We start from the raw sequence: 26,402 nt of genomic DNA on the forward strand, positions 1-26,402 counted from the left end.
CTGTTTGCTGTTGCCATTTGATCAGGAAACGTCTGGGGAAGAAACAGCTGGTGACAGATGGTGAGTTAAATATTGCAGATATTGGAGAAGATTTTTGGGTTTATTTTTCATATAAAAGATATACTCTGCACTTTACCCTTCTTAAGTTTAAAAAAAGTTTTGGGGCAGTTTTTACTTTCTTGAGTTATGTGAGCTATTTTTAAAATGTCTACATCAGTAGTTTGAAAAGACCTTGAAATTATTCCCTGTTGTCTAAGCATACATTTAAAAGAGTGAACTGTGTGTAGGGTGCATGGTTTTATTTCTGATGCTTTGCTCAGAGGTATGTAAATGTCTGCATGCTTTTTCTAAATGCGAAGGGTTTATTTTTATGTGCGTTTATCAAGTGTGGTTTTTTTCTTTTTATTAATTTTTTTTTTATACTTCTTTTAGGTTGAAAAGTTTTATTATCTCAGGGAAGCAGCCTATTGTGAGTTTCTTGGAGAAGCGGCTTAAACCAATTATGACCAGATGATACCTGTTAAACAGTGTCTGACAGACGTCATCGCAGTGGCAACACCAGACAAGGAGTATCAAAGAGCAGAGGACTTTTGTATTCCTGAGTCAGTAGGAAACATGCCCAGTATCTCAGCTGCCAAAGTGGCTGCAGCTTCTACATAGATCTTTCTAGATCTTGTAACCATGTCTGTTAGTGCAACAGAGAATGATCCTCCTAGATTCTTCGTGGGTGGAGAAGATGGAGAAGAATTACTGGATTCAACCAGATCTACAGATTATGAACACTTCTACGGGGAAGAAGAGGAGGAAGAATATGACTCTGTATGTACTGTAGGGACATGTGTGTACTATTCTGTATGTTCTCTAGCATTATTTTACTTTGAAATGGCATTAGACCACAAAAGTCGAATACTGAAACTGTGTTGAGTTAGGAAATTTGGATAATGATCTGTCAGTTATGTTTGGAAAAGCGCAACACTTCAAAAGTAAGCATAAGTTAAGCTTTGAAGTAGATGTGGTTGACCTTAATGCAGAGTTTCAGGGCAGCTGATGTTAATGTCTCAGCTTTTCAGACTTGATTTCGATTCTGGGAATAAACTTGATGGCACAAGCCTTCATTTTATATATTTGGATAATTAGTAGCAAAACATGATTGAGAGTTTTTCTTCTGTCTGTGTTGTCAACTGCTGCAGTTAACTTCTGATTTTTCAGTTTGAACAGACTCAACGTTTTTTTCTTCATTGCGCTTTTTGCCTTAACATCCAAGATGTTTTCGTTCTTCTTGTCTTGGTGTATAGAAGCTTGTGCTAAGTTAATCTGAAGTTACACCTTAGTTTATTATCCTTGCAGACAGCTCTTAATTGTACTAGCACTGTGCTTAACCTTTTTTTTTTTTAAGGCAAACTATTTTGTTCTGCATGATTTGTTACATTATGTAATTTTTCTTTGTCTGTATTTTGCTGTTCTTTTAGTGTGCAGGATTTCACTTTAGGGAACAGTGAGATGAAATTTTCACTGATGGCAAATATTCCTGGAAGTATTTAAATACACAGAAGTGTGAATAAAACTCATCACCATGATTAAAAGTAACTTGAAAATGCAGAGAAGTAGTGCAAAGTAGCAGCTCAGACAGCTCAATTCAGTCAGTATATTTAGCAAGAGAAAGTAATCAGCTATGTCTTAAAAGAACAGTAAGTTGAAATAAAGGATTGTTCTGGGTGGGGTTTGTTAGTTTGTTTCTTTTTAAACAGAGGAGGAAGTTGGCTGTGGCACTTAGGAACACCACCAGGGAAAGAAATATTTAGATGCTTATAGCATGAAAGAAAATACAGAGTAACCCAAAGAAAAGTGAAACTGTCTATGCACAGAATGGCTCAGAAATCTAAAATAGTGTTTTCTGGTTCACTTGTTTTCATTATTTACTTGTAATTTAAGTAATAAGATGAGAATCCTTGTGGCTACTAAGTAGGTGTAGAAAAATCAAATAGCTTAAAAATAAATTACTGGTTAATTTCAGAGTAAGCTGTAAGTATGGTATTATTCAGGTTTGCCATTTCTGACTTAGATTTTGGTCCTCTGTGTTTGTTCATTATATGATTCTCACAGAAAGTAGTATAAGGCTATTGAACAGTTTCACTTTTTGAGGAATTTTCCTGAGGATACAGTTTGCTGTGCTGTCATGCTGCATTTTGTTACCTGCTAGCAATTTACCTGATTAAAAAAGAGACTATCTGCTCTGGTATTGTGCAGCTAAAACCCTGTTGCGTTCTGAGAAACTGAAAAATAATAATTCCTTTTTCCCCCCCTTTCAGCCTCCTGAAAGACAAATTGCAGTTGGGATTTGTTCAATGGCAAAGAAATCTAAGTCCAAACCAATGAAAGAAATTCTTGAACGCCTCTCCATGTTTAAGTACATAACTGTGGTAATATTTGAAGAGGATGTTATTTTGAATGAGCCAGTAGAAAACTGGCCGTTATGTGACTGTCTCATTTCTTTTCATTCTAAAGGTAAATCTTCTAATAATACCATAAATATTTTTGGCATCTTCCTACTTTAGCCAGTTTGAATACAACTAACTTTTAAAATACAGGCATTTTTAATTATACTGTTTTCATTGCTTGAGAAAGTCCTGTCTGGCATGATATTTAAAATAGCTATTCCATTGGTAAATATTTGAGAAGCTAGTGGAAATGGTGAACTAATTCTTGGTCCAATAACTGAGAAGGCATGCTACTTTCCCACTGGGAGTTTTGGATCTCTGGCCGCTTGTTCATGGATCTCTGCTAGTATCTTGGGTTTTTTGTGGGGCTGGGCGGTGAACCAAAGATGAGCAGACTGAAGTTAAAAATCGTATTTTCAGGCAGAGGCAATGAAAACCTTGGTTCTGGTCCTATTTAAGGGCATGTAGAGTGAGGAAGAGTGAATTGAAGACAAGACCACTGCTTTTGGTAGCCTCAACTAAAATTAGATTTAGTTTCATGATCATCTTAAGATAATGTTGTGTGTGTCCGTAGTTGAGGGAGCATATTCCCATTTACGCCATCTCTCCAGTTGCACTGTTGTGACTTGTAGTTTTGTTTGCCTTAATAAATGTTTCAGGTTTTCCACTGGACAAAGCAGTTGCCTATGCAAAACTCAGGAATCCATTCATAATCAATGACTTGAATATGCAGTATCACATACAAGACAGGTAAGTAAAAACAAATACCTGTAAAGACCAAACTGCTTTTAAGTTGGAGACCATACGAATCTGTTGGTATTGCATATCATCAGTTCCAGTGTATTGTACAATAGTATAAATAAAATTGCCATTAATGCTGTATTTTATAGATGTATGCATAATATTCTGCAATTATGTGATTTTGGGTTTATTTTTTATTTTACTGCTTTTATGTTGATACGTCTGAAGATTTACCAAGGTAAAAAATTTGGTAACAGATTTGTCCTAATGCTTAGCAAATAAAGAAATTAAAACTTTTAATATATGTATACCATAGTTATGTATAGCAACTGTACAAACTCCTGTAACTATACAATTCATGTGACTTACTAAAGGTCTTTTTTTTCGTATTCAAAGATTGTATAGTTATTCAAAATTAACTTTGTTTTGAGGCAGCAATCATGGGTGGGCAAATATCAACAAAACAAGAGTGAGCAAAATACATAAACATTGGAGTTTTCTGAATAGTGAGCAGACATGCTATTTTGGATGCCTTCAGCTGCTGTCCTGTATACACTTATTCAAGCCTTCATATTATTAATCTTGTTTAATGAGTGAATGGTTCTGTATAAATTGCAGTTGCACTGCTCAATTGAAGGACCCTGCATAGCAAATTGCATTTTTATTTATATTGATGAGATCACTGCAAAGATACAGCTGTGTCATTGACCTTTAAAGCATTATATTAGTAAGTATAGTATCATGTATGTAAACTGAACCTGTGTGATTTTAAAAAATAATAATTGTATTATTTTTCTCCTCATACTCCTGGACCGTGAAATACATTATTGCAATTTTTGGTCTTTTCATCTAGGAGAGAAGTATACAGTATTCTGAAAGCTGAGGGCATTTTACTTCCTCGCTATGCAGTTCTGAACCGTGATCCAAACAATCCCCAAGGTAAAAACTGATGATTAAAATATCGTCAACCATCGCTGTCACTTTGTTTCTACTGGAGAACAGTATCTAACTGGGAGAAAGCTAAATTTCACTTGCTAGGGTATCAATTCATTGTTGCAGAGGTTGATTTATCCTCTACTATTTAAAATACTGTTGTGGATTAGCCCTTACTAGCTTTGGGGACAGTGTATGAAAGGTGTTGATGCTGTGTAGGCACTGTTGAGCAGTAGCTAAAACGTCAAGACTGTTTTGGTCACAAATTCAAAACATAACACCATACCAGTTGCTGTTAAGAAAATTAGCTCCATCCCAGCTAAAGGCAGTATAAGTATGCATCTAAAAAGTATGATTCTGAAGCCTGGAGTCATGATCCTCGTTACAGGCATCATAGAAAAACTAGAATATAAGTCAAACTGGGATTCCAGTATTTCACTAAAGAGAGCAGGGTTTGTGATATAATTTTACTTAGGAAAGTAATATTGACAGAAACAAGTCAGACTATTGAATACTTTTTTTTTTTAAGTACAAGGCAACACTGTATGGGAAATCTAGTCCAGACAGATGTCCAGATGATATACTCTGAATATAAATTGGTATCATTTTTTCTGTACCTGAAAAGAATCATAACGTTTTCTACTAAAATGTAAACTTGCAGCAACAATAGGAGATTGCAATGAGGAATCAAGACACGAGAGTAAGAAAAAAATAAAAGTGAAATATTACTGTGTTGTAGCTCTTAAGAGGTAAGGAATTTCATGTTAAAATGTGTGCAGCATCTAAGGGGAAAAGGACTCATACTAAAAAAGTCAAAAGCTGCTGCATGTAGCCAACCATTTGTGATTCCTGATCTCTTATTCCAGAGCACCTAATCCTCTGTGCAAGGTTAATCAATCACACAGTGAGAGAGTTCTCAGCCTGTTTAAAAGAACTGCTACATCTGGCACCACACCATGTTTGCTGTACATCTGCCATCCCTCTGTTATTTAAAGAAAATAATATTGAAAAAAACAAACAGCCCTTCCCCCATCTTCAAAGCATTTCCAAAAAAACCACCATCCATGCAAGCTTATCCATCTGTAGGAGACTGCCACAGAAATCCTGGAATTACCATTAATTAAAAGTAACATAATACAGGTATGGTACAGCAGACAGTGTTGAGCAAAAGGTACTCAGGTTTTTATGCAGTCAGGAACAAATCAGTGAACCAAAAATGTAATAAAAATTTTTTATTTCAACCTGCAGATTTACCCCAAATTTCTAATAATTTCATTCCCTGAATATGTTATTATGTTTCTGTTATTTGCACTTTTTCTTCAGAATGCAACCTAATTGAAGGAGAAGATCATGTGGAAGTGAATGGAGAAATTTTCCAAAAACCTTTTGTAGAAAAGCCAGTTAGTGCTGAGGACCACAATGTTTACATTTATTACCCAACATCTGCTGGGGGTGGAAGCCAAAGACTCTTTCGAAAGGTGAGAGGGTATTGTACTCAATCTGTTAAAAAGTTGTAGATGTCAGAATTGTAGAGCAGTCCCTTATGTTAGCTGGGACCTCTTTTGACATGTCCTGCTTGTGCAGGAGTAGTGACAGATCAGAGAAGTTAATTTTGAGGTAACATGTATTGAATGAAGACTGATGTTCCTTGCAGTAGATTGTTAGCCACTGCAGAATCTCAAAAGTAGAATAAGTATATACTGTCAGTGTACTTCTAGAATCTTACAAAAATCTTTTGGGAATGATCAAAACCTACTTGCTTCATCTGGTACAGGAAGTGTTTTCTCAGTACAAGTGTGCTGTTTTAAATAGTTCTAAATTTTCTTAAGTAGTAGCCTATCAGTTTATTAATAGAAAATTATTCATTTCAGATTGGCAGCAGAAGCAGTGTTTATTCCCCTGAAAGCAGTGTGAGAAAAACAGGCTCCTACATTTATGAGGAATTCATGCCTACAGATGGCACTGATGTAAAGGTATGACCACAGTGCATTTTTATTTGTATTTAGAACAATTGAGTGCTCCAATAGCTTGTCAGTTTTAAAGATGATAGTATATTGTTGTGTCAAGGATTAATTTTTATGAAGTTTTGCTGCAGTTCATAAGTAAAGAATGTACTTAATATTCTAGTTAAACACAGTACTTGTGAGCAGCTTTGCTTATGCTGCTGAATTAAGTGCTGGAGACTTACTACCCAAAACATTGTCTTTCTTTTTTTGCATTGTATTAGTGCCAGAACAGAATATACTCCCCTGTGCAAACAGATAAATGCTAACTAGGTATTTTGTCTGAAGTTTGAAATAGATTTTACCAGCCATCATAGTATTCTAATTAATAAACAAAAGTTGCTTACTAAAATTATATGAAGCTGCAGAAGATAATGCATTGACCTTAACTGTAAGTATTTTCACTCTTTTGTTCATCTATTTTGTTAAAAAATGTAAAAATTAAGTATCAGAGTGCTAAAGTACAACAATAACAGAATAGATTTTAAGTCAGTTGTGTTGTGATTACTTTTTTTCCCTGTCTGTTTTAAGCCCATCATAAAACATGTGAAACAAATGTTTTAGATTACCATATTTAAACAACAATGGAGGTTTAGAGAGTATGAAATCTAAAGCAATCCTGGTCCAAAGAGCTTTTTTATCAGTTGCAGACGACTTCTTCTACTTGGTGGTAGTTTAGGGGAATGCTCGTTTTATGTTCTCAACGAATTCTCTGTTCTTTAAGTTGCTGTGTTTTCATGACCTATACTCTTGAGATGGTTATAGTGTGCAGCACTTCGTAATAGGATAATCTGAGTTTACAGATGTCTGTGTAGGAGCTTTACAGTTTCCAAAAAGGAGTTCCTTGCATCCTGAAGAGGTTCAAATGACTTGAGGGAATGGTACTATTTTGGCTACTAGTTATATCCTGTAGTCATGAAGCAGTAGCTGTAGATTTAATCACTCCAAATAAATAGGTTTTAAAGTGACAGTAGCCCAGCTTTGAGAGCTGCTGACAAGTCTTCCAGCATATGCCCCAATCCTTTCAGTGAGCATCAAAACTGTAATGAAGTAGGTAACACAATCATTCTCTCAAGTTATGCCAAAACTAGGCAGATCTTTGCTTCGTTTGGTCCCACCTAAAATAATTTTTTAATGTGGAGATTCACTTAGTTCTGCAGCCAGATTTCCATAATCAAGTAAACTCAATTATCTAATTTGCTTTCCAAGTTCTGCAGATGTTTTGGAGAGGAAAGCATTTTTCTTTACCTCTGTACCACGGTAATTAATAATTTCATTTATCATTTTTTTTAAATTACTGTCAACTTAAGCTGATTTTTCCTTTTGCTTTATCCTAGTTCAGTAAATTATAAGAGTTCTCTGAAGGAAGAGTGACCTTAACGATGAGAGTAGATAGTATCTTTTGAGGTCATCACACTTTCAGATAAATTCAACAAGATGTAGGCATATAGGTAATGTAATTTAATTACACTGTATGAAAGGTTCTTGTTTTTTGATAAAGGTGTACACAGTAGGTCCAGACTATGCTCATGCTGAAGCCCGCAAGTCTCCAGCTCTGGATGGCAAGGTAGAACGAGATAGTGAAGGAAAAGAAGTGAGGTATCCAGTCATCCTGAATGCAAGAGAGAAGTTAATTGCTTGGAAAGTATGCCTGGCCTTTAAAGTAAGCTAATTACTTTCCTTATCTGATCAAACATTTAGTGTTGATTAATTGTTTATTACATGAAACTTCTGCAGGATTTTAGTGCATGGAGCCAGCAGTGATAATTGCTACAAACCTCTTAGAAATGTGAAAAGTTAAACTTCCACATCCGTATTTTTTTTAATTCTAGAATTCTTCATTTAATGCATTGAAATGTTCAGGTTGGTTGCTTACGTTGCATAAGTTCCCTGAATTCACATGTTGCTATTGTACCTTGCTAGTCTGCAGTGTATGTGTTCTATGCATGCTGTGTTCACACATTTTGTTAATGATTTCTGTGTTAGTGAAACGGAGTTTCAGTAGTGAATTTTTTGTAACTTTGTATACTTAGTGTTTACATTGGGCCCAATTAAATGTTAATTTGGTATTGACATGACTAGGTCCTTGTTTGAAGTGTTTGATAGTTTCTCTTTTTGCATATCTGAAGATTCCTTTGCTCAAAGTTTCATTCAATCTCTAACCCTCGTTTCGCTTGTCCTATTAAAGAGCTGTCTTTCTGTCTGTCCCATTACCTGTAGTAACTGTGTTTGCATTCTGGAGCCTGTAGGGAGTGAACCAAGATCACCTAGCAAAGTGGCTTTGAGATCTAAAAAGAAAGCTGTTGAAATACCATCTAGTATCCTATACTAATAATGTCAGTATTATTTCAATGTCAAAGCTATCATACTGTCAAATTTAAATGTGGTCTGAATTATTTTTATCAGTATTTTGTCAGTTCTTGCCTTAAAACCTATCTGTAGGGGGAAATCACTCTCAAAATGGGGAATTTATAGGCCCATCATTGCTTGTGCTGTAAATCTTGAAGATTAAGTTTGTACATGTCTGATACTACTACGGTTATGCAGGAAGCCTAAAGTAAACTTGGGGATATAAAGTTAAAAATAGGAGGATGTTCAGACAATATCAGCAAAACTGGAACTGAAAAATGTTGCTAAGTATAAAATGTGTCATATTTTTGTCATGTATTCAGATGAATACCATGAATACAATGTTAAAATACAAAGTTATTTTGAGTAAGCAATCCAAAGGAAGCCAATCAATGACCTGAACTTGTATTCTTAAAATAGCAAACAGTTTGTGGCTTTGATTTGCTGCGTGCTAATGGACAGTCCTATGTCTGTGATGTGAATGGCTTCAGTTTTGTGAAAAACTCCATGAAATACTATGATGATTGTGCTAAGATACTGGGGAAAAAGTTTTTTGATTTTTTTTTTTTTTTTTTTTAAATCAGTTTTGCCTATATGCTCTGTTGCATGTACTTAGTCTAGGTACTACTTATTAAAATTCAGTATTAAATTCAGTATTAAATGCAGTATCATATCAAATAAGTAATTAAATAAAATAAATGAAATATTAAAAATAATCCTAAAGCAATAAGTAAATGCCAAGTACATTCTTTATTCCTAAAATAATCCAAAACGTCTGAATGTTTTGTGAACACTTTAGGCTAACTGAGTAAATATTTTGAAAGCTGGATTAAGTTCTTAAAGACAGTTGAGTTTTTTTTCAAGTAGAGACACGCCACTGAATGGTTATGCTCATTGCTGTTTAGTATGTTCTCAAATGAGTGTACATTTTCCTTGACCTGCAGCTGGTGTATATTTCTGGATTTCATACTGGTAAATCCAAAATGATGTGATTTCAAGGTGTGTCTGTCATACCATATTCTCTTTACTTCTGGGAGCAAAAAAAAAATCTATAACAAGAGTTTGTACAGTAGTAGTGAACAGGTTAGTGAACTCTATGCCAATGAAATGTTGCTCTTGGAGTAGGCTGATGCCATTTTGGCAAGTTAAATTGGCTTTACAGTAAGATTGCACTGATGAGGTACAGCATGACTTTCTGCATTGTCAAATGGTCTGGGATTTTATTAAACAGAGGAAGAGCTATGCTGAAGTCCTGGCTAGAAACTGTAGTCATGGTGTTTTAGGCCACCTTTTGATTTACAATTCTCAGACCAGTTTTGTTTTATTTTAAATTAAATTGTTGTAGGTATTGAATTATCTGGAAAAAGTTATCTCAGAATTTTTTTTACTTACACTTTGTTCCTTAAGGTAACACATTGCTGTGTTATGTAACAGGGGATTTTTTTTTTTTATTTTTAGAATATAAATTTTGGCTTATGCTACTTTAAGATGGATTTTTTTTTTTCTCAGTGTTGCTGCTTCTTACATAGATACTAATCTGAAGTTCAGTATATTTTTACGAAATACAGAGAAACAGGGCATTTGCAAGATTAGACAACCTTCTATAGCTGGAGGCAGTGATATGATTTTGTAGTTATGACCGGAGACCTTACCAGTTTTTCCAGTTCTATCACAGAAAATTGTGAGAAACTACCACTAATGGTACCAGTTACCCTTTGAGAACAGCTTGCTGATTACCAGGGACTTTCAGTTAGGCATTGGAGTCAAGTATCTGAATATGAAAATGAACAAGACTAGATCGTATCAAAGGAACTCTTTTAGGATCTGAAGTTAAGAAGCTGAAGGTTCTTACAAATACAGGGACATTGGGCTAGTATTGTCTCTGTAGCAGTTGCAGTAGCTTTAAATTTTTGTTTTATGTATTTTTTTTATTATACTATTAAGTGGAAAAATATGCATCTCGAGACTCACGACCACTAATACTCTAAAACCACACTGATAAAAATCCTTGTGTATACTTATGTATTTAGTTTGGCATTTATATGCATTGTGTAAGCTTCAAACTCAGTGTTATTTTTTTTTCTTTTTAACCCCTGCTTTAGAAATATCATAATGAGAGAGCTTGCTCCCCAGTTTCATATACCATGGTCAATTCCTTTGGAAGCTGAAGACATCCCTATTGTGCCAACCACCTCTGGAACCATGTAAGAAAATGCTAGCTAAACCTGAATTGTGCAAACTCCTGATGTAACTTTTGTGTGAATTTTTTTTTTCTCTTCACAAGGTGTGTCCACTTTGGCCTATGAACATTTGTTTTGTGTGACGAAAACAAGGAAGGAATCACAATTGCTATGCCAGCAGTCAGAATTTATGACGCTTAGTCAAGCTGAGTATAGAACAGCAGATTTTCCAGTGTAGCATCTTTTATGCATAGCTTTCTTCACTGCTAATCATTGTTTCAGCACCAACTTAATATGCGCTTTTAATAAACATGCTCTCTCATTTAATGAAACTCAAAATCACTGTTTTAAAAACTACTTAAAATAGATATTCTATAGTTACCCAAGTCTTAAAATCGTTATTTGTATTTTATACCTTACATAATTGTCAGTTAACCTTATGTTCTTGCATATCCCTCCATCATTTCTGTAGTTATGTCAGATAACTATGACTGTCAATTGTCTTGATTTGTGGTGGTTTTAATATTAAAGACCCTCATATATAGCATTGTGAAAGATAACTCTTGTTGAAATTTCAGGATGGAGCTTAGATGTGTTATAGCTGTAATACGCCATGGGGACCGAACACCAAAACAAAAAATGAAAATGGAAGTAAAACATCAGAAGTAAGTTGAATCTTCGTAAAAATTAGTTTGGATGTTTTAGAGCACTGCTTACTTCCTGGGGTGTACAAGCAATTAATCGAGCAGGAATTCTATCATAGAAGTTGTTTTTTGTTTGTTTTGTTTTGTTTTTTTATTTTAAATGTAACTGATATTGCAGCTAATTAACAATCATGCTCCTCTCCTAAAAAAACTGTCAGATTTGTCGTGCAGATTTCCTTTAGCACACACTGTGCTTTCTGAACAGCCCTACTTGATATTAAGGAAAATGCATTTGTCTCTATAGATGTCATTATTCAAAATAGCGCAAAGAATTGTTTCATCATTTCACTGTGACTTCTGCCTTTTTCTTTTTATCATAACTGTTCTTGTGTGAGTTGTCATCTTGCTGCACGACCTTACGTCTTTTACTTTAATGAAAGCTTGATGACACTGAATTTCTGGTAGAGACCACCTCCGTGTTAGCATTTGTAAAATGCCTTACATAATTGGCCTGGAGATAGGAGCAATTTCAGTAAAAATAATAATTTGTTTTGCGACAAGATTCTTGCATTCAGAGATAGATGCTGAAAGTGTTTTAGGGCTGCTCACTTGGTATTTTTGATCCCTGCTTCTGTTGAGGATCATTCTTGATGATTAAGAATTGACATAGCTGTCTATTCAAATAGTATGGTATTTGATATATAGAATATCTTCCCTTTTTTTTAACACTTAGCAAGTCAGTAAGAGAACATTTTTAGTACTCTAATGTGTTGAAGACTTTCTTGAAGAGTGGGATTTGAATAAAGATTGGTTTGACCTCTGTAGTGCAGGTCTTAAGGTACTTTTCAAATAGTGTAAAGGTGCCAGTTTCAGACCACTCTAAGTTTAAGAGCCATTTGTTCAAGTACTATTTTAAGTTACTAAGTGTGTTTTTAATCAATATTATTTCTCTTAAAGGTTTTTTGATCTCTTTGAAAAATGTGATGGGTATAAATCTGGAAAACTAAAACTGAAAAAACCAAAACAGTTGCAGGCAAGTTTGTCCTTATTTTCTTGAATTTTATGAGTAGAAAATTATTTATTTAAATAAATCCTATGTTTCTTTTCTTTAGGAAGTGCTTGATATAGCAAGACAACTTCTTATAGAACTTGGGCAAAACAATGATTCTGAAATTGAAGAAAGTAAGGCAAAACTTGAACAGCTAAAGACTGTGTTAGAAATGTAAGTGACTGATTTTCAGACTTCATAGCAAAAAAGTTGTATCTGCTGTTTTGACGTGTTTGACCAGTTACTTCTTGGATTTACAGTGGTTATCAAAGTTGTAATATTATATTACACAGCTTATCAAGAGAAAGAATGTAATGTTTTACATTATGAATGAGAGTGAAGGAAAACTGGGCCATCTCTCTGTTTATTCTTGTTATCTTTTTAATTGAACTTATTGCTCTATCTAGTATCTCACTATATGTTGTACATTAAAAAGTTACTTTCAAATTTTATCTTCTTGCTTGTTTTTAAACTTAAAATGTTTGAGCACAGGGTCTACTTCTTGTATTGTGTGACAGAAGGAATTCTGATGGAGCCAGGAAGAACTTTAACCACTTACAGCAAACTTGATTGATCCCAAATAAATAGGGCTTTGTATATTAAGTCTGAAATATTAAAAATTTTTAAAAAGGGAAAAAAAGCAAACCCTAGAGCTTCAAGTTTTGGTAAAGATCTGGGATCTCAAATCTCTAAATGGTAGTAGAGAAAAAAATCCAGGGTGAAGACACTTATTGAAATTCATTACAGTTGTTTTTTGATTTATTTTGAATTATGGAATTCTGCTTGGGAACTTACTTGGTTAACAAAATAGTAGCTATCTGCACTGTTGGATCATGTTCTAGATACTCATAGCCACTGTAAATGTGGATCTGAATAGATAAATTATTTGTGCAATCTCAAAATGCTTTTTTTTTGTGTGTCTGTTTTGTGTTCAGTGTTGTGAAAAGACTCCTAGATAGCATTTTTAAATGTTTCATTGTAGAATGGCTGATATTTCTGTAGTCATTCTGTGCTTATTGAGTTAGGTTTGTTTTAAGCTTCAACAATGGTGGTCAAATGCCCAAATCGTTGACTGGCATAGATTTATTATAATGCTGTTACAGGAGCATAGCAGGTCTGAAAGGAGATATTTAAAATGTTTCTCTCTCTCTTCCCATCTGACTTTCCTGTGTTCCTACTTCAGGTATGGGCATTTTTCAGGCATAAATCGCAAAGTTCAGTTGACATATCTTCCTCATGGTTGTCCAAAAACTTCCAGTGAAGAGGAAGGTATTGTATTACTTTTGCACCTTAGTAGCACATGTGCTTAAATAGTCATGGAGTAGTGGTATAACATGTCTTGATGTTAAGAGTAAGGAGTATGTTGTTTTGAATTAATGTTTGTAGTGTTGGCAGATCTTTAGAGTCTTTTAATCTGCTGAATTGTACACCTGAAATTATGTCGTATTCTGACACTATGCATTTGTAACAGAGAAGCAGGGTGAAAAGAATCTTTAGTGATTCACCAAAAATTGTATTTTGGTGCCAGGTTAGGAAAATGTCACTCAACATTGACTGCTGTCTTTAAAACTTTGATAGTCTTTCGTGGTCCTGGACCTATTGCTTATTGACTGAAATCACTGTAGAGTATTTAGCATCCACTTCACTTTTTGCATCAGAATTCATGATGACTATGTTTCACTTATGTTTTCTGTGTAATTTAGCTGCTTCACTTTTCTCTTTTTAATGCCCATTTAGTTCTCCGGTTTAATATTTTCTTTGTTAGAATTCTATTAAAAATGCATGAATTTGAAGAGATCCTTTACTGATGTCCTGCATAGTCCAAATATTTTTGTTCCTATGCTAAAAAAAAAAAAAAAGCTTTCTACTACACTACTAAACTCCTCTCTCTGTGTACAATTAGATAATAGAAGAAATGAGCCATCCCTGCTTCTGGTTCTAAAATGGGGAGGAGAATTAACCCCTGCAGGCAGGGTTCAAGCAGAGGAGCTTGGAAGGGCTTTCAGGTGTATGTATCCAGGTGGACAAGGTAAAAAAAAAAAAAGTTCAATGACATAAATCCTTTTTGAAGATAATCAAGTGCAAAATGAGAGTTTGAGCAAAATTTTTGTTTGTTAGGAGATTATGCTGGGTTTCCTGGATGTGGTTTACTTAGATTACACAGCACTTACCGACATGATCTCAAAATCTATGCTTCTGATGAGGGACGAGTTCAGATGACGGCAGCAGCTTTTGCAAAGGTACAATGTGAAACTGTTTTATCAATTTTTAAAACTCTGATGTTCTCCGATGTTTTGGTTTTCTTTTGAAGACTAGGGAAGACTTATGATTTATTAGAATCCAAAATGTGTAGTAAGGCTGTGTATGTAATATAATGTCAGAGTATTTAGTTCAATTTTTAAAAGTGTCTATATGACAAGCATTTTTAGTTACTTGAGTAGATGCAAACAGGTTTTGATTATACAGCCCTATCAATATACCCTAGTCATTTCCAGAGGTAATCTCCAAAATCATAAAATCATAGAATGGTTTGGGTTGGAGAAGGCATTAAAGATCATCTAATTCCAACCTCTGTGCCATCAGCAGGGACACCAGATTGCTCCAGGCTCCATCCAGCCTGGCTATGAACACGTCCAGGGAGTGGGCATGCAAAACTTCTACCCTTCTTCATGCTAGCCAGATTCCTCATTGCTCCTCAAGTGCCCCTTGAACAACTAATACTTCTGCTTGTTGTTAATTTATTTCCTTATTTCCTTATTTCAGTGATAGAGATCTTTAATCATGTGAGAGGACACAAACAGTGCAAGTGTTACATAAATACGTCTTAAATGAATGAGTTTCAGTAATAATAGAGAGGTCTAGGTTTCAAGGTGCCTCCCTAGGTCATCCAGTCCAACTCCACACAGCACAGAGCCTTTAGATGAAGTTGCTCAGAATCATATTGAGTCAAATTCTGAGTGGAACAGAGGTCCACAACCACTCCAGGTTTTTAATTTTACCCCTCATTTTCAGGTTTTGTTTCTGTTCCGCCCAAGTAGCCCATCCATGCTTTCATCTTCTGTGTGCTCCCTTTTTGTCCATGCTGACTTTCTGCATGACTTTCCATATGTCAAAGCCAACTGCTCTTTTGCAGCTATTTTCTTGTTCACTTTTCAAAGCCTCTGTCATAATTACTAGGTTTCAATTACCAAGGCTGTCATTGCCCTGCATGCTCCTAGCACTTCTGAGTAACAGGTTTAAAGGGAATGCCCCTAATCGATAGTTCATCACTAACCTGTGTCAAGGAATTGTTCTGGGTGTTTTTCTGAAGTCTGGATTGATTGTCCCCTGCAACATTGCCCATACATGAGGTACCCAGGGCTAAGTGGCTTCCAAAGGGCCTTGTATCTAGGTGTAACAGAACTCCATTCAAGTAGACTATTCCACTACATCTCAGTGAGCTGAATAAACTTAAAGCACAGTAAATGTTCAGACTTCTTATTTCTCTTCATAGTTTCCATGCTGCATATGTTGGTGCAGAAGTATTTCAGCCATCTGTCCTGCTTTCTCCTTGGTCAACAGGCTTGAGGAAATACCACCCCATTTCCTTCTGTATGCCAGAGGCTTTCTATTACCAGGAAAGTCACAAACGTTTCCAGCCCTCTCCATTTTAGAAGTCTCCATTCACCTCTTGTTCAACGATAGCCTTTGATCATTGTCCTGTGTTACACAGAGATTTGGCTTTTGCCACTGTTGCGTTCTGCAAAGATCCTGCCTGTCTGCCATTTTTCCTCCCAGATTCTATTTAGTTTGCTAACTCTTCCCATAGCTTCTGTTTTGTAACTCAGTGCCTTGAGCAGAGCATGTCTCCCAAAAACCAGTTTGTTGTTTCTCCCAGCCCCAGGGTTAGGGTTAGTGAGACCTACATAGGCTGGAGAGTTGCGTGGGGAGAAACTTGATGAAATTCAACAAGGGCAAATGTAGAGTCTTGCATCTGGGGAAGAACAACCCCATGTCCCAGTACAGGTTGGGCATTGAACTGCTGGAAAGGAGTGTAGAAGAAAGGGACCTGGGGGTCCTGGTGGACAGGAGGATGACCATGAGCCAGCAATGTGCTCTTGTAGCCAAGAAGACCAATGACATCCTGGGGTGCATTAGAAAGGGTGTGGTTAGTAGGTCAAGGGTGGTTCTCCTCCCCCTCTATTCTGCCTCGGTGAGGCCTCATCTGGAATATTGTGTCCAGTTCTGTGCCCCTCAGCTCAAGAAGGACAGGGAGCTGCTTGAAAGAGTCCAGCTCAGAGCCACAAAGATGATGGAGTGGAACATCTCCCTGATGTGGAAAGGCTGAGGGAGTTGGGCCTCTAGCTTGGAGGAGACTGAGGGGTGTCCTCATCAGTGTTTACAAATATGTTAAGGGTGAGTGTCTCAAGCATGGAGCCAGGCTTTTTACAGTGATATCTAGTGATAGGACAAGGGGCAATGGGTACAAGCTGGAACATAGGAGGTTCCACATAAACATCAGAAAAAACTTCTTTCCTATGAGTGTGATGGAACACTGGAACAGGCTGTCTAGAGAGGTTATGGAGTCTCCTTCACTGGAGACATTCAAAACCCACCTGGACATGTTCCTGTGTGATGTGCTCTAGGTGATCCTGCTCTGTCAGGGGGGTTGTATTAGATGATCTTTCGAGGTCCCTTCCAACCCCTAAGATTCTGTGATTCTGTGGTCATGCACTCCCTACAACCCAATATCTGAACAGTTATGGCCTCCCAGGCACAATGTTGACACTACAAAGATGCTGGGATGTCTTCAGCTAGTGCTGGGGAGCATGCTCTATGGCAAGGCACTGTCACTGTTGCACCAACTATAGCAATCCTGCACACAGAGGGAGTGTTTTGGGGGCCATTTCTGTGCAAACATCTGCATTGTCTACCAAGTCCGTGTGAGCCTAACCCATAGGCAAGTGATACAATCTTGAATTTAAGTAAGTGTTTTGGGTGGGGTTTTTTTTAGATTATCTTATACTCTTTATCTGTTTGCCTGATAAATTGTATTATTTGCTTCAGGGACTCCTGGCCTTGGAGGGTGAGCTGACTCCTATCCTTGTCCAGATGGTAAAAAGTGCAAATATGAATGGTCTGTTGGACAGTGACAGTGATTCTTTAAGCAGCTGTCAGCATCGTGTTAAAGCAAGACTCCATGAGATTCTCCAGAGAGACAGAGAATTTACTGCTGAAGATTATGATAAGGTTAGCATACAATTAGTTTTTTGTGAAATTAAATAAATACCCACACAAATTCTTGTGTAAAAGTAACAAGCAGTGTTCACATGTATTTATTTTGAAAAATAATCTGTGTGCTTGCAAGTAATTTGAACTAGAAAGGAAGTTTTACCAATTGTGATATTAGATATTTTGAGCTCTCTTGCAGTTTAAATAATCAGAATAGCTATAAACTTCAAAATAGGAGTAGATAGGGTCATCATTCGTAAATCTTTTTCACTGTTCCATTAAAATATTTTAATTATTCAAGAAATGAAGCCATCTTGTTTACACTTTCTTTGACTGTGTGTGGTATTACAAAATGTATTGCCTGTTCACTATAGTTGTTCTAATAGTTCATCTGCTACAAGGTGTTTTCTGTAGTTCTAAGAATAATTCTAAGATTTTGAAAACAGTAGAATTGTTTCTTATCAGTGAAAGGAAATGTCTCATTAGCATGCTAGATTAGTGCATATTGATATAGTTTATGATGACTTAGTGCAGAACACACATGACTGTTCCTGGTTTTAAGCCTAAGTAATGTTTTTTGTTGTTAAGAAACTTCTTTCTCTTTCAGTCATCTCAACTCTGGTATAGCAACTAAATACAAGTCCTTAAATGAGGTTTAAACTTAAGCTGCAGTTTTCTAACAGGTATTGAGAGCAAATTATTGAAAAGTAATTTTGCCACGCTGCATGAATGTTCTTTGTGAATTTGTTTAAGATATAAAGGTATTACCAAAACCAGTCCCAGCAGTGGACTCAGGAGTACTTGGAAAACATGAAAGGGTACAAGGTCCCCAGGATTTTTTATCTTCCCTCTCCTTTTTGCTATAAAGAGATAATGAGATCTGAAAGATAGCTGCAACTAACAGAAAACACTCTTCCAAGACATTCACTGAAAGTAACTAACCTTTGGGATTATGAAGTGCTAATAACTTTGGTTGGTTTGTTTGTTTAAACTTACTTGTGTGTTGGGAAAACAATAAGGGTTTTTTTCTGCACCAGACCACCTTTCCTGTTGATTTATTTGGTCATAATAGGTAGGTAAGAACTACTTACTATTAGGTAGAGAGCAGCCATTTTCCATATCCCTGTTATCTTACACATTTGAGGAAACTGGAGAAAGGGCAATATGTGTGTTACATATGTATATATATATATTATGGTTTAATATAATAGTTTACTTATTTTGGACTATGCAGACTTTTCTGAAAAAATGAGGATAAGCCTCACTTACATGGATATTGACTGTTTTGAATCTTTAATACCTTCCACCTTACCTCACCAGTTCTTTCAAATCTAGTCAGTTTTTTTTAGATAATTCTGTGTTTATCTCAAATTGCAGCTTACTCCATCTGGAAGCATCTCATTGATAAAGTCAATGCAGGTTATTAAAAACCCTGTGAAGACATGCGACAAGGTCTATTCCTTGATCCAGAGCTTGACTTCTCAGATCAGGCAAAGAATGGAAGATCCAAAATCTGCAGGTACTTAAATATTTTTGTAGTTTTATTTAGTTTCTCTTGTTTACGTTGGAGAAAGAATTGTAACATAACTTCTGTTCATTAAACTTGCTCTTAGCAGAACTTAAATCAACAATGGGTTAGGAGTTTTCACAGTCAGATTCCATAAGCATCATTTTAGAGTAAAAAGCAGCAGGAACTTGTAGTTATTCTGCAGGTAAGGGCTCTCTGTAGGTTCAGAAGTTCAGGCTAGTTCTCAAATGTTTGCAGAGATTCTAGTCTTAATTTTTTGAAACTCAACAGTCTGCAAAGGTAATAGGAAAAGTATACGGTACTGAAACTGAGTTACATAGGTGCATTTTTATATTTAAGTATCTTTGCTGAAGACCTGTTGCTTGCTCTATGATGTGTAGTAGTACTGTATAGACTGATGATATTAATGGTGTGAACAAAGGACACAGGAAAGAGTAGAGCTTGAAGTGACCACAGTGCTATTTTGGTACTAGCTGAGTACTGGATTATTTGCTGTCAGTGTTCTCTGCAGTGTGGTATGCAGACTGCTTCTCTTCGGACTTTGAATCATACAAGTGTCACCTGTACCACAGTATCAGTGTTTTTTTGTCTGTCTAATCTGCTGTCCTAGGGTGTTAATAATCCATCCTTTCTGTCAGTCTCTTTCTGTTGACAAATGCAAGAGAGACAAATGGGATGTGTGGTCTGCTCTAAAACAGAGGCATTGTCCTTCGCTTCCTCTCTTCTAGAACTTCCTTACAGATTTTTTGGTGACTTTTTTTATATATGATCTGTGCTGTAGGGCACTTTATTCTTGGTGCTGTAGCTTTGCTTAGAAGGCCAGTGATACATTTCTGTGGCAAAGCTTTCTACTATCTTGATGTAGCTATTTAACTGTGATGCTTTCAAAAGTAAAATGAACCATATGCCTATCTGTTCCCTCTTCTTAGAAGTAAAGCAGTTAATTTATTTGATGCCTTTTAGCCCTCTGTATTCAATTATTACTACCATGTAACTAAAATTTCCCTCTTGTTACTTGGATGGTATAGATTACTTATATGAGATATGTGTCTCTCCAGATATTCAGCTGTACCACAGTGAAACACTAGAACTGATGCTGCGCAGGTGGGCCAAGCTGGAAAAAGACTTTAAAACAAAAAATGGAAGATACGATATTAGTAAAATTCCTGATATTTATGACTGTATAAAATATGATGTGCAGCACAATGGCTCCTTAAAATTAGAAAACACAATGGAGTTATACAGGCTTTCAAAGGCTTTAGCTGACATTGTGATCCCTCAGGTAAGCATTTTCAGTTATTAAATAGAAAAAATTACTAGATAAACACTTTTTCAAATTTTAGGAAAATGTCTACTCTGCCTTTTTTATTAAAGATTCCTGTATTTTGCAGTAATAGAAGTCTTTAGTGTTACCTCTTGTCTTCTGGTAGCAAGCTGGCTTTTTAATTATTTATTTTTAAAAAAATTTATTTTAAATTAATTAAGCCGTGTTCGAAGTGAATTTTTCTGGTTATTTTTTTCTGATGGTTTTAAGCCATGAACATGTGTGCTTCCTCTTCTGCAGTGTATTAAAAGAAAGTGTTTTATTGTAGCCATTTGTTATAGATTTAAGTGGAACCCCTGTGAACAATTGTACATTCTGAAACTGCATTTAATTTCATTATTCCTGCTTTTATAAATTTCCTTTTTAGTCTCTTTGTGAATGACACTGGTAATCCTGATCTAATTTTCCTTGTTTTAAAAAATTGAAATTAAAAATACCTTTCTGCTGCTTCAACACTCCCTGATAAAAATATGCACATTAATATTAATAGAATTCTAGGCCAGAAGGGAGGAAGTTAAACTTCCAGATACTACAGACTACTAAACTGAGCTTATCTCTAAAACGTTGTAGTCTGCAGGACATGAATTTGTTTTGTGATATCAGTACAGACTAAAGCTTTCCTCAAATGTCGCTGTAGTTACAGTGCAGCTACAGAATCTTACTGTTTTAAGAGAGGTGTTATCTGTATTACAAGCAACAAAAGAGGGAACCTCCTGTCTCTCCCCATCTCACAAACTTGCATGACTGCAAGGATAAAGACAGCAAGGATACTGGTGTTGTATTGTGTGGGCCTATTAAGCTTAAATTTTGAGTAGAATGTTATGAGAAGAGTAGGTGAAACGGAGGACGCATACTGAAGGAAGAAATGCAAACATGATAACCCTACATAATCCAAAGAAAAAATGCTTGTTTTGCTTTCTAGGCTAAATAGAAGTTCCATCATAATGAGGTCTCGTTCATAACATAGGCAGCACAAAGCATAAAGCTTCTGAAAGAGGAGATTTTAAAGTATTTTAGATACTGTAACAGATATATTTTCAAGATATATTTTTGTATTTAACTATTATTTTTAGTATTACCTGAGGTGAATAGGAGATCTTCTGTGGGGTGTGTTACCCCAAACTAATACATATTAAATAGGTAATATGCTTATGTTTCTTCATTGACTGTTTTAAAAAAAAACAAAGTTATTGGAAATCAGGTGAGATGAAATGCACCACAGATGTCTAAACTGGGGGCTGGGGAAGGTGCAGAGGAACAATTCCTTAGATTTTTTTTGTTTAAGAGCTTCATCATACCGGAATCTGAATCAGCTTTTGTGGTTTAACTAATGAATGAAAAACTGTTTCTCTGCGTCAAATCAAACAGCAAAGGCAAACCCCTTTTTACTTGAAGGGATATCAGTAATCAAATGTAATAAAATATAATGATGTAAAATGTAATAATGTTAAACTAAACAGTTTGCAGCCAGAGCCAACTAACAGATGATTCATTTCCTTTAATGTAAGTGCTTTGAATTAGAAGCATTTTAATCTTTAACTGAATTTTAGAAGTAAATTTCTTCTTATACAGGAATATGGCATTTCTAAGGCTGAAAAGCTAGAGATTGCTAAAGGTTACTGCACTCCTCTTGTTAGAAAAATCCGTTCTGATCTTCAGAGAACTCAAGATGATGATACTGTAAATAAGCTTCACCCTCTGTAAGTCTACTTTTTTTACATGGCTACATTAATTTCCGTAAGACTTAGTGGAGACACTCCATAGCTTTTATATTTGAAATGTCTTCCTAGCGCATAATAATTTTAAAAGTATGATCTATTTATTTATTGACAGCTACTTTTAAAATAGACATATCTCATTATGATCTAATAAGATTATTTTTTATTTCAAGTTACTCCAGGGGTGTTATGTCCCCTGAACGCCATGTTCGTACACGGCTGTATTTTACCAGTGAGAGTCATGTCCACTCCCTGTTATCCATCCTTCGTTATGGTGCCTTATGTGATGTAAGTTGAATGCTTTTTCTGTTAAAGCTCTGACATTTTGAGAGGAACCAAAGGACTCTACCTTAATAAAATTGTATTAATGGAAAGCTTAATTTTCTTAAGTGGCTTTGAACTTTATCACACTTTTTCAAACATTTTATTTCCTATTATATATGCAGAGACATATATAAACTTGTTGTACACATTGGTGCAAATCAGCATGCCCTTTATTTAACATAAAGCTGAGTTCTATTGGTGTGTTCACCTGTATATATTGCCATGTCAAAGAGGGTTCTAAAGGGCAGCTAATCCACTTCTTTGTCTTGTGTAGTCATGTACAACTCTTCCAACTCTTTTTCCTTCAAGTTATCATTCAGGATTCTCTTGCATTCACTTTTGGAAAAGCTTTTTATTTTTTACTATTGGCGTATTGTCAGGACCTCCTTACCTGACTTTAAGAATGTTCATGTAGCAGCAAGTTTCTTTGGTTCAGCTGATTATCTTATTTTCCTATACTGTCATAGAATATCTTGAAGGTGGTGCATTATTCTCCATTTGATTGGCTTTGAAACCAAGGACTAAAAAAAACAAGGTCTACAGGTTCAGAAATGACCTAACTGAGCTCTTGGAGAGGATAAATGCAGCACCATTAAGACTACAGGGCTGCTTCTAAGATAGAGCTTGATTAATATATTAACTTGTAAAATGCTTGTTATTGACATAATTGCTTCTGGTAGTGGACAACAAACACCAATGGCTTTTTAATTCCTACAACAGATAGCCTCCTAGTTTTAGACTGATGAATTTTTAAGTTTCCTTTAAGGTGAATGATTACTTTTTCTAGAGCATGAAAAAAGGTAAATATTCAATTTAAATAGTTTGGGATATGGTAATTTTTACTCTATACACTAGAATTAGTTTAATTAATTTACTCTGTTTGACTGGTAGTGTGATATCTACGAACATTTTCCACAATACACCAGTTGAAATTAGTTTATTGCAAACTTGTGAACTCTCCTCTGGAGAGTTTAAAATGGTGCATCTGTCTACAAGACATGTATCATCATGGGTGAAACCACATGAAAGATAACCTGAAACAAAATATGAAAAGTTCTGTTCTCTACTTTTCATCCATTTGATGAACAATTGTAAGTAACTTTGTTTTTCCAGTTGTATCTCTTTTTTTCCTTAGCTGTGAAAAGCTTTATAGTATACCGTGAATGTGAAAACCGTGTAAATAGGGACAAATGGAATCATCAGACTTCGTAAAGAAAGTAGCTCAGTTTTATTTGTTGATTATTTTTTTTTTCTCCCTTCATAAGGAGTCAAAAGATGAACAGTGGAAACGAGCTATGGATTATTTAAATGTTGTCAATGAACTAAATTACATGACACAGATTGTTATCATGCTTTATGAGGATCCAAACAAGGTATTTAAAATTGATAAATAGCTTCAGGAACAAGTAGTGCTAAGCTATGTATTGAAGTATGAACCTATTTAATAATTTTTGTTCAGGAACTTTCTTCAGAAGAACGTTTTCATGTAGAGCTGCACTTCAGTCCAGGAGCCAAAGGCTGTGAGGAAGATAAAAACTTACCAGCTGGATATGGATACAGACCTGCCTCCAGAGAGGTAATGATTCTGCCATTCTGTAAAGCAAAAGTTAGTTTTTCTGGATGTGGACATACCTAAAATAAAGACCTGAAAACTGTTAGATAAAAAATACAAATGTGATTTTTATTTTTGGTAGAAAAGTATCTAGTAAAATATAGGCAGTCCTAATGTATTCTTCCATTTTTAATTGGAATTGAGGTAGTGGACACAAGTAATTTAGACTTGCTATGGCTTTGCCAGAATTTCTGCTAGAAATACAAAATAGTCATTGTTAGAAAATGGATATTTACATCAGTATTGTATCAATGATATTCTAGCAACTGAAAGAAATATTTAAGAAAGTAAGGTAGTTTGGCATGTTTATGAATACAGATTGTTGAGGAAGAATTGAAATCTTCAAAGATGTATGGGCAGGTCTCTGGAGTTACCATCTGCTTTTTGAGAAATTAATGAAAGCAAAGCTTTGCTGAAATTTTTAAATTGACTTGTGGGGCCAGGATTTTATTACTATGCCATTAGAAAATTGGAGTCAGATACAGTGGCTGAACGGTGGTTGATTAGGACCACATTATCACATGCAGTGGCTGCTTTGGAGCAAATACACATAGTTTATTGAAAGTCTAGAGCAACTTTTATATCTTATATTTTTAAAATTAGCTTGCTTTATGTTTACCCAGAAGATTTATTTAACAGCCACTTCTGTCTACATGTTGCAATGCATGCTTCTAAATTAAAAGTGAACTATGTGTTATTTGTAGAATGAAGGCTTGAAGAAAACCTCTAACAGAAATGATAGTGATGAGGAGGCACATGCTTCTAAAAGAGATGAAACAGATCGGGCAGTAGTGATGTTCAAGCCAATGGTATCAGACCCAATTCACATACACAGAAAGTCACCCCTTCCACGATCCAGGAAGATTGGTTCTGTTGAAGTAAGTGTTTATTGTTCCAGATAATGTATTTCACAGAAATTAATTTGCTTATTTTTAACAACACAAAACCAAATGTAATGTTGATTTTTATTACACAGACGCAGTATGATGTTATATCTTAAAAACAGGTTGCTCTTATTCTATGGGAAATCCTCCAGGGCAGTAATTTGTCTGAAGGATATTTTTTTATTGTTTTTCAAATTAATTACTAAGTTGTGGTAAGACTTATTCCTTTTTTCTTTTTAAGCCATTTTAGAAAAGAAAATATTTGAAGAGTTTTTCAGTCTAAACCTACATGCTCAAACTAACATACATTGCTTTTGTTTTCATCCTTACAAAACAGCTGCCATTGGGAATTAAGCAAACCTTCAGGGTGATCATGCTGAGAGGGAACAGAGGGATTGGGGGTGGCAGGGGAGGTACAGGAGTTGAGAGACATGTCTTCTGCTGTATTGTTTTCAAATGGGGTGAGGGTATGACTCCACATGACAAGCATGTGAAGGTAAGATAAACTGGAAGCTTTTTCTGTAAGTAGGTGGGATTTGTGTTTCATGCGTTCTTCAGGTAACATCTTTAACAGTCTAGTTTCCTGTCTTGAAGACCATGGCATCTAGGTGTGCTTCAAACATATGGCTTTGATGTCACACAGCAGTATCACACCATTTGTACGGTAGAGTGGCAAAGCTTCAGATGGTGCATAGCAGCACATCGGTGATATTAATGTTAGAAGCAGACTTAACAGCTTCTTACTGCCTCACTTCAAGTTCCTTGAAACCATCTGAAATTAATATTCACACCAAAAGCTTTTTGTTTCATGTTTGTATTGGGAATGGGCTGTTTCTATGCAATGGAAGTATTTCAGATTTGCAAGTAACTTGGTTATTGGTAGTGTGGAGAGAAAAAGATGCGTGGCTCCCTTCTATTAGGCTATCTGTATAACTTCATACGACTTCTATAAATTAACAGAGATAATAAAAATGGCTTACATTTTCTGTTTCCAAGTTTCATCTGAAACAAATGCTCACAACACCTATATTTTGCATTTTTAAAAGCTGTATTCACTATGATCATTCAAACTCCCTTCTTAGTTATGAGTTCACATACAACTTAATAGTCTGTTACTTCAAACTTCTAACAGTAACTTTTAACCAAATTAAAACATTTTCATAAATTATGTAGAAGTTACTCTCAGAAGTTACCAATAAAAGAAATTGCCAAATTTTTATTGTGCAGATAATGTGGTCACATGAATATGTTTCAGCATTCAGTGCTTTTTTATTACCTGGAAGAAAACAGACTATTCAAAGAAAATATATACTATGAAACTTTTGAAAAAGGAAAAATAAGCTCATCTGGCCTACTGAAATCTGCAAAAACAGTATTTAGAATATTTAAACCATGTGTTATTTTCAAGTGCTTAAAAACACATTGCAACTTGAACTGCAACTGCCTTAAACTTCCTCCCCCCCCC

At 35.5% G+C, this 26,402-nt stretch overlaps 1 protein-coding gene across 1 annotated transcript in view; it reads left to right on the top strand.

Annotated features, from left to right (window-relative positions):
• Positions 1 to 681: 681 nt before the first annotated feature.
• Positions 682 to 26,402, top strand: part of PPIP5K2 (diphosphoinositol pentakisphosphate kinase 2) — a 37,524-nt gene continuing 11,803 nt past the window's right edge. Inside the window, exons 1-23 of the mRNA XM_010007212.1 lie at positions 682 to 819; positions 2,310 to 2,505; positions 3,098 to 3,188; positions 4,033 to 4,118; positions 5,436 to 5,590; positions 5,984 to 6,085; positions 7,617 to 7,778; positions 8,885 to 9,012; positions 10,567 to 10,668; positions 11,223 to 11,309; positions 12,246 to 12,321; positions 12,401 to 12,510; positions 13,520 to 13,605; positions 14,240 to 14,365; positions 14,455 to 14,576; positions 17,383 to 17,565; positions 18,925 to 19,066; positions 20,134 to 20,357; positions 21,972 to 22,099; positions 22,291 to 22,405; positions 23,707 to 23,814; positions 23,901 to 24,017; positions 24,758 to 24,931. Coding sequence (XP_010005514.1) covers positions 682 to 819; positions 2,310 to 2,505; positions 3,098 to 3,188; positions 4,033 to 4,118; positions 5,436 to 5,590; positions 5,984 to 6,085; positions 7,617 to 7,778; positions 8,885 to 9,012; positions 10,567 to 10,668; positions 11,223 to 11,309; positions 12,246 to 12,321; positions 12,401 to 12,510; positions 13,520 to 13,605; positions 14,240 to 14,365; positions 14,455 to 14,576; positions 17,383 to 17,565; positions 18,925 to 19,066; positions 20,134 to 20,357; positions 21,972 to 22,099; positions 22,291 to 22,405; positions 23,707 to 23,814; positions 23,901 to 24,017; positions 24,758 to 24,931 — 2,958 coding nt within the window. The remainder of the gene's footprint in view (positions 820 to 2,309; positions 2,506 to 3,097; positions 3,189 to 4,032; positions 4,119 to 5,435; positions 5,591 to 5,983; positions 6,086 to 7,616; positions 7,779 to 8,884; positions 9,013 to 10,566; positions 10,669 to 11,222; positions 11,310 to 12,245; positions 12,322 to 12,400; positions 12,511 to 13,519; positions 13,606 to 14,239; positions 14,366 to 14,454; positions 14,577 to 17,382; positions 17,566 to 18,924; positions 19,067 to 20,133; positions 20,358 to 21,971; positions 22,100 to 22,290; positions 22,406 to 23,706; positions 23,815 to 23,900; positions 24,018 to 24,757; positions 24,932 to 26,402) is intronic.

The sequence above is a fragment of the Chaetura pelagica genome, unplaced genomic scaffold (genome assembly GCF_000747805.2).
Source record: "Chaetura pelagica isolate M959 unplaced genomic scaffold, ChaPel_1.0 scaffold40, whole genome shotgun sequence".
Lineage (NCBI taxonomy): Eukaryota > Metazoa > Chordata > Aves > Apodiformes > Apodidae > Chaetura > Chaetura pelagica.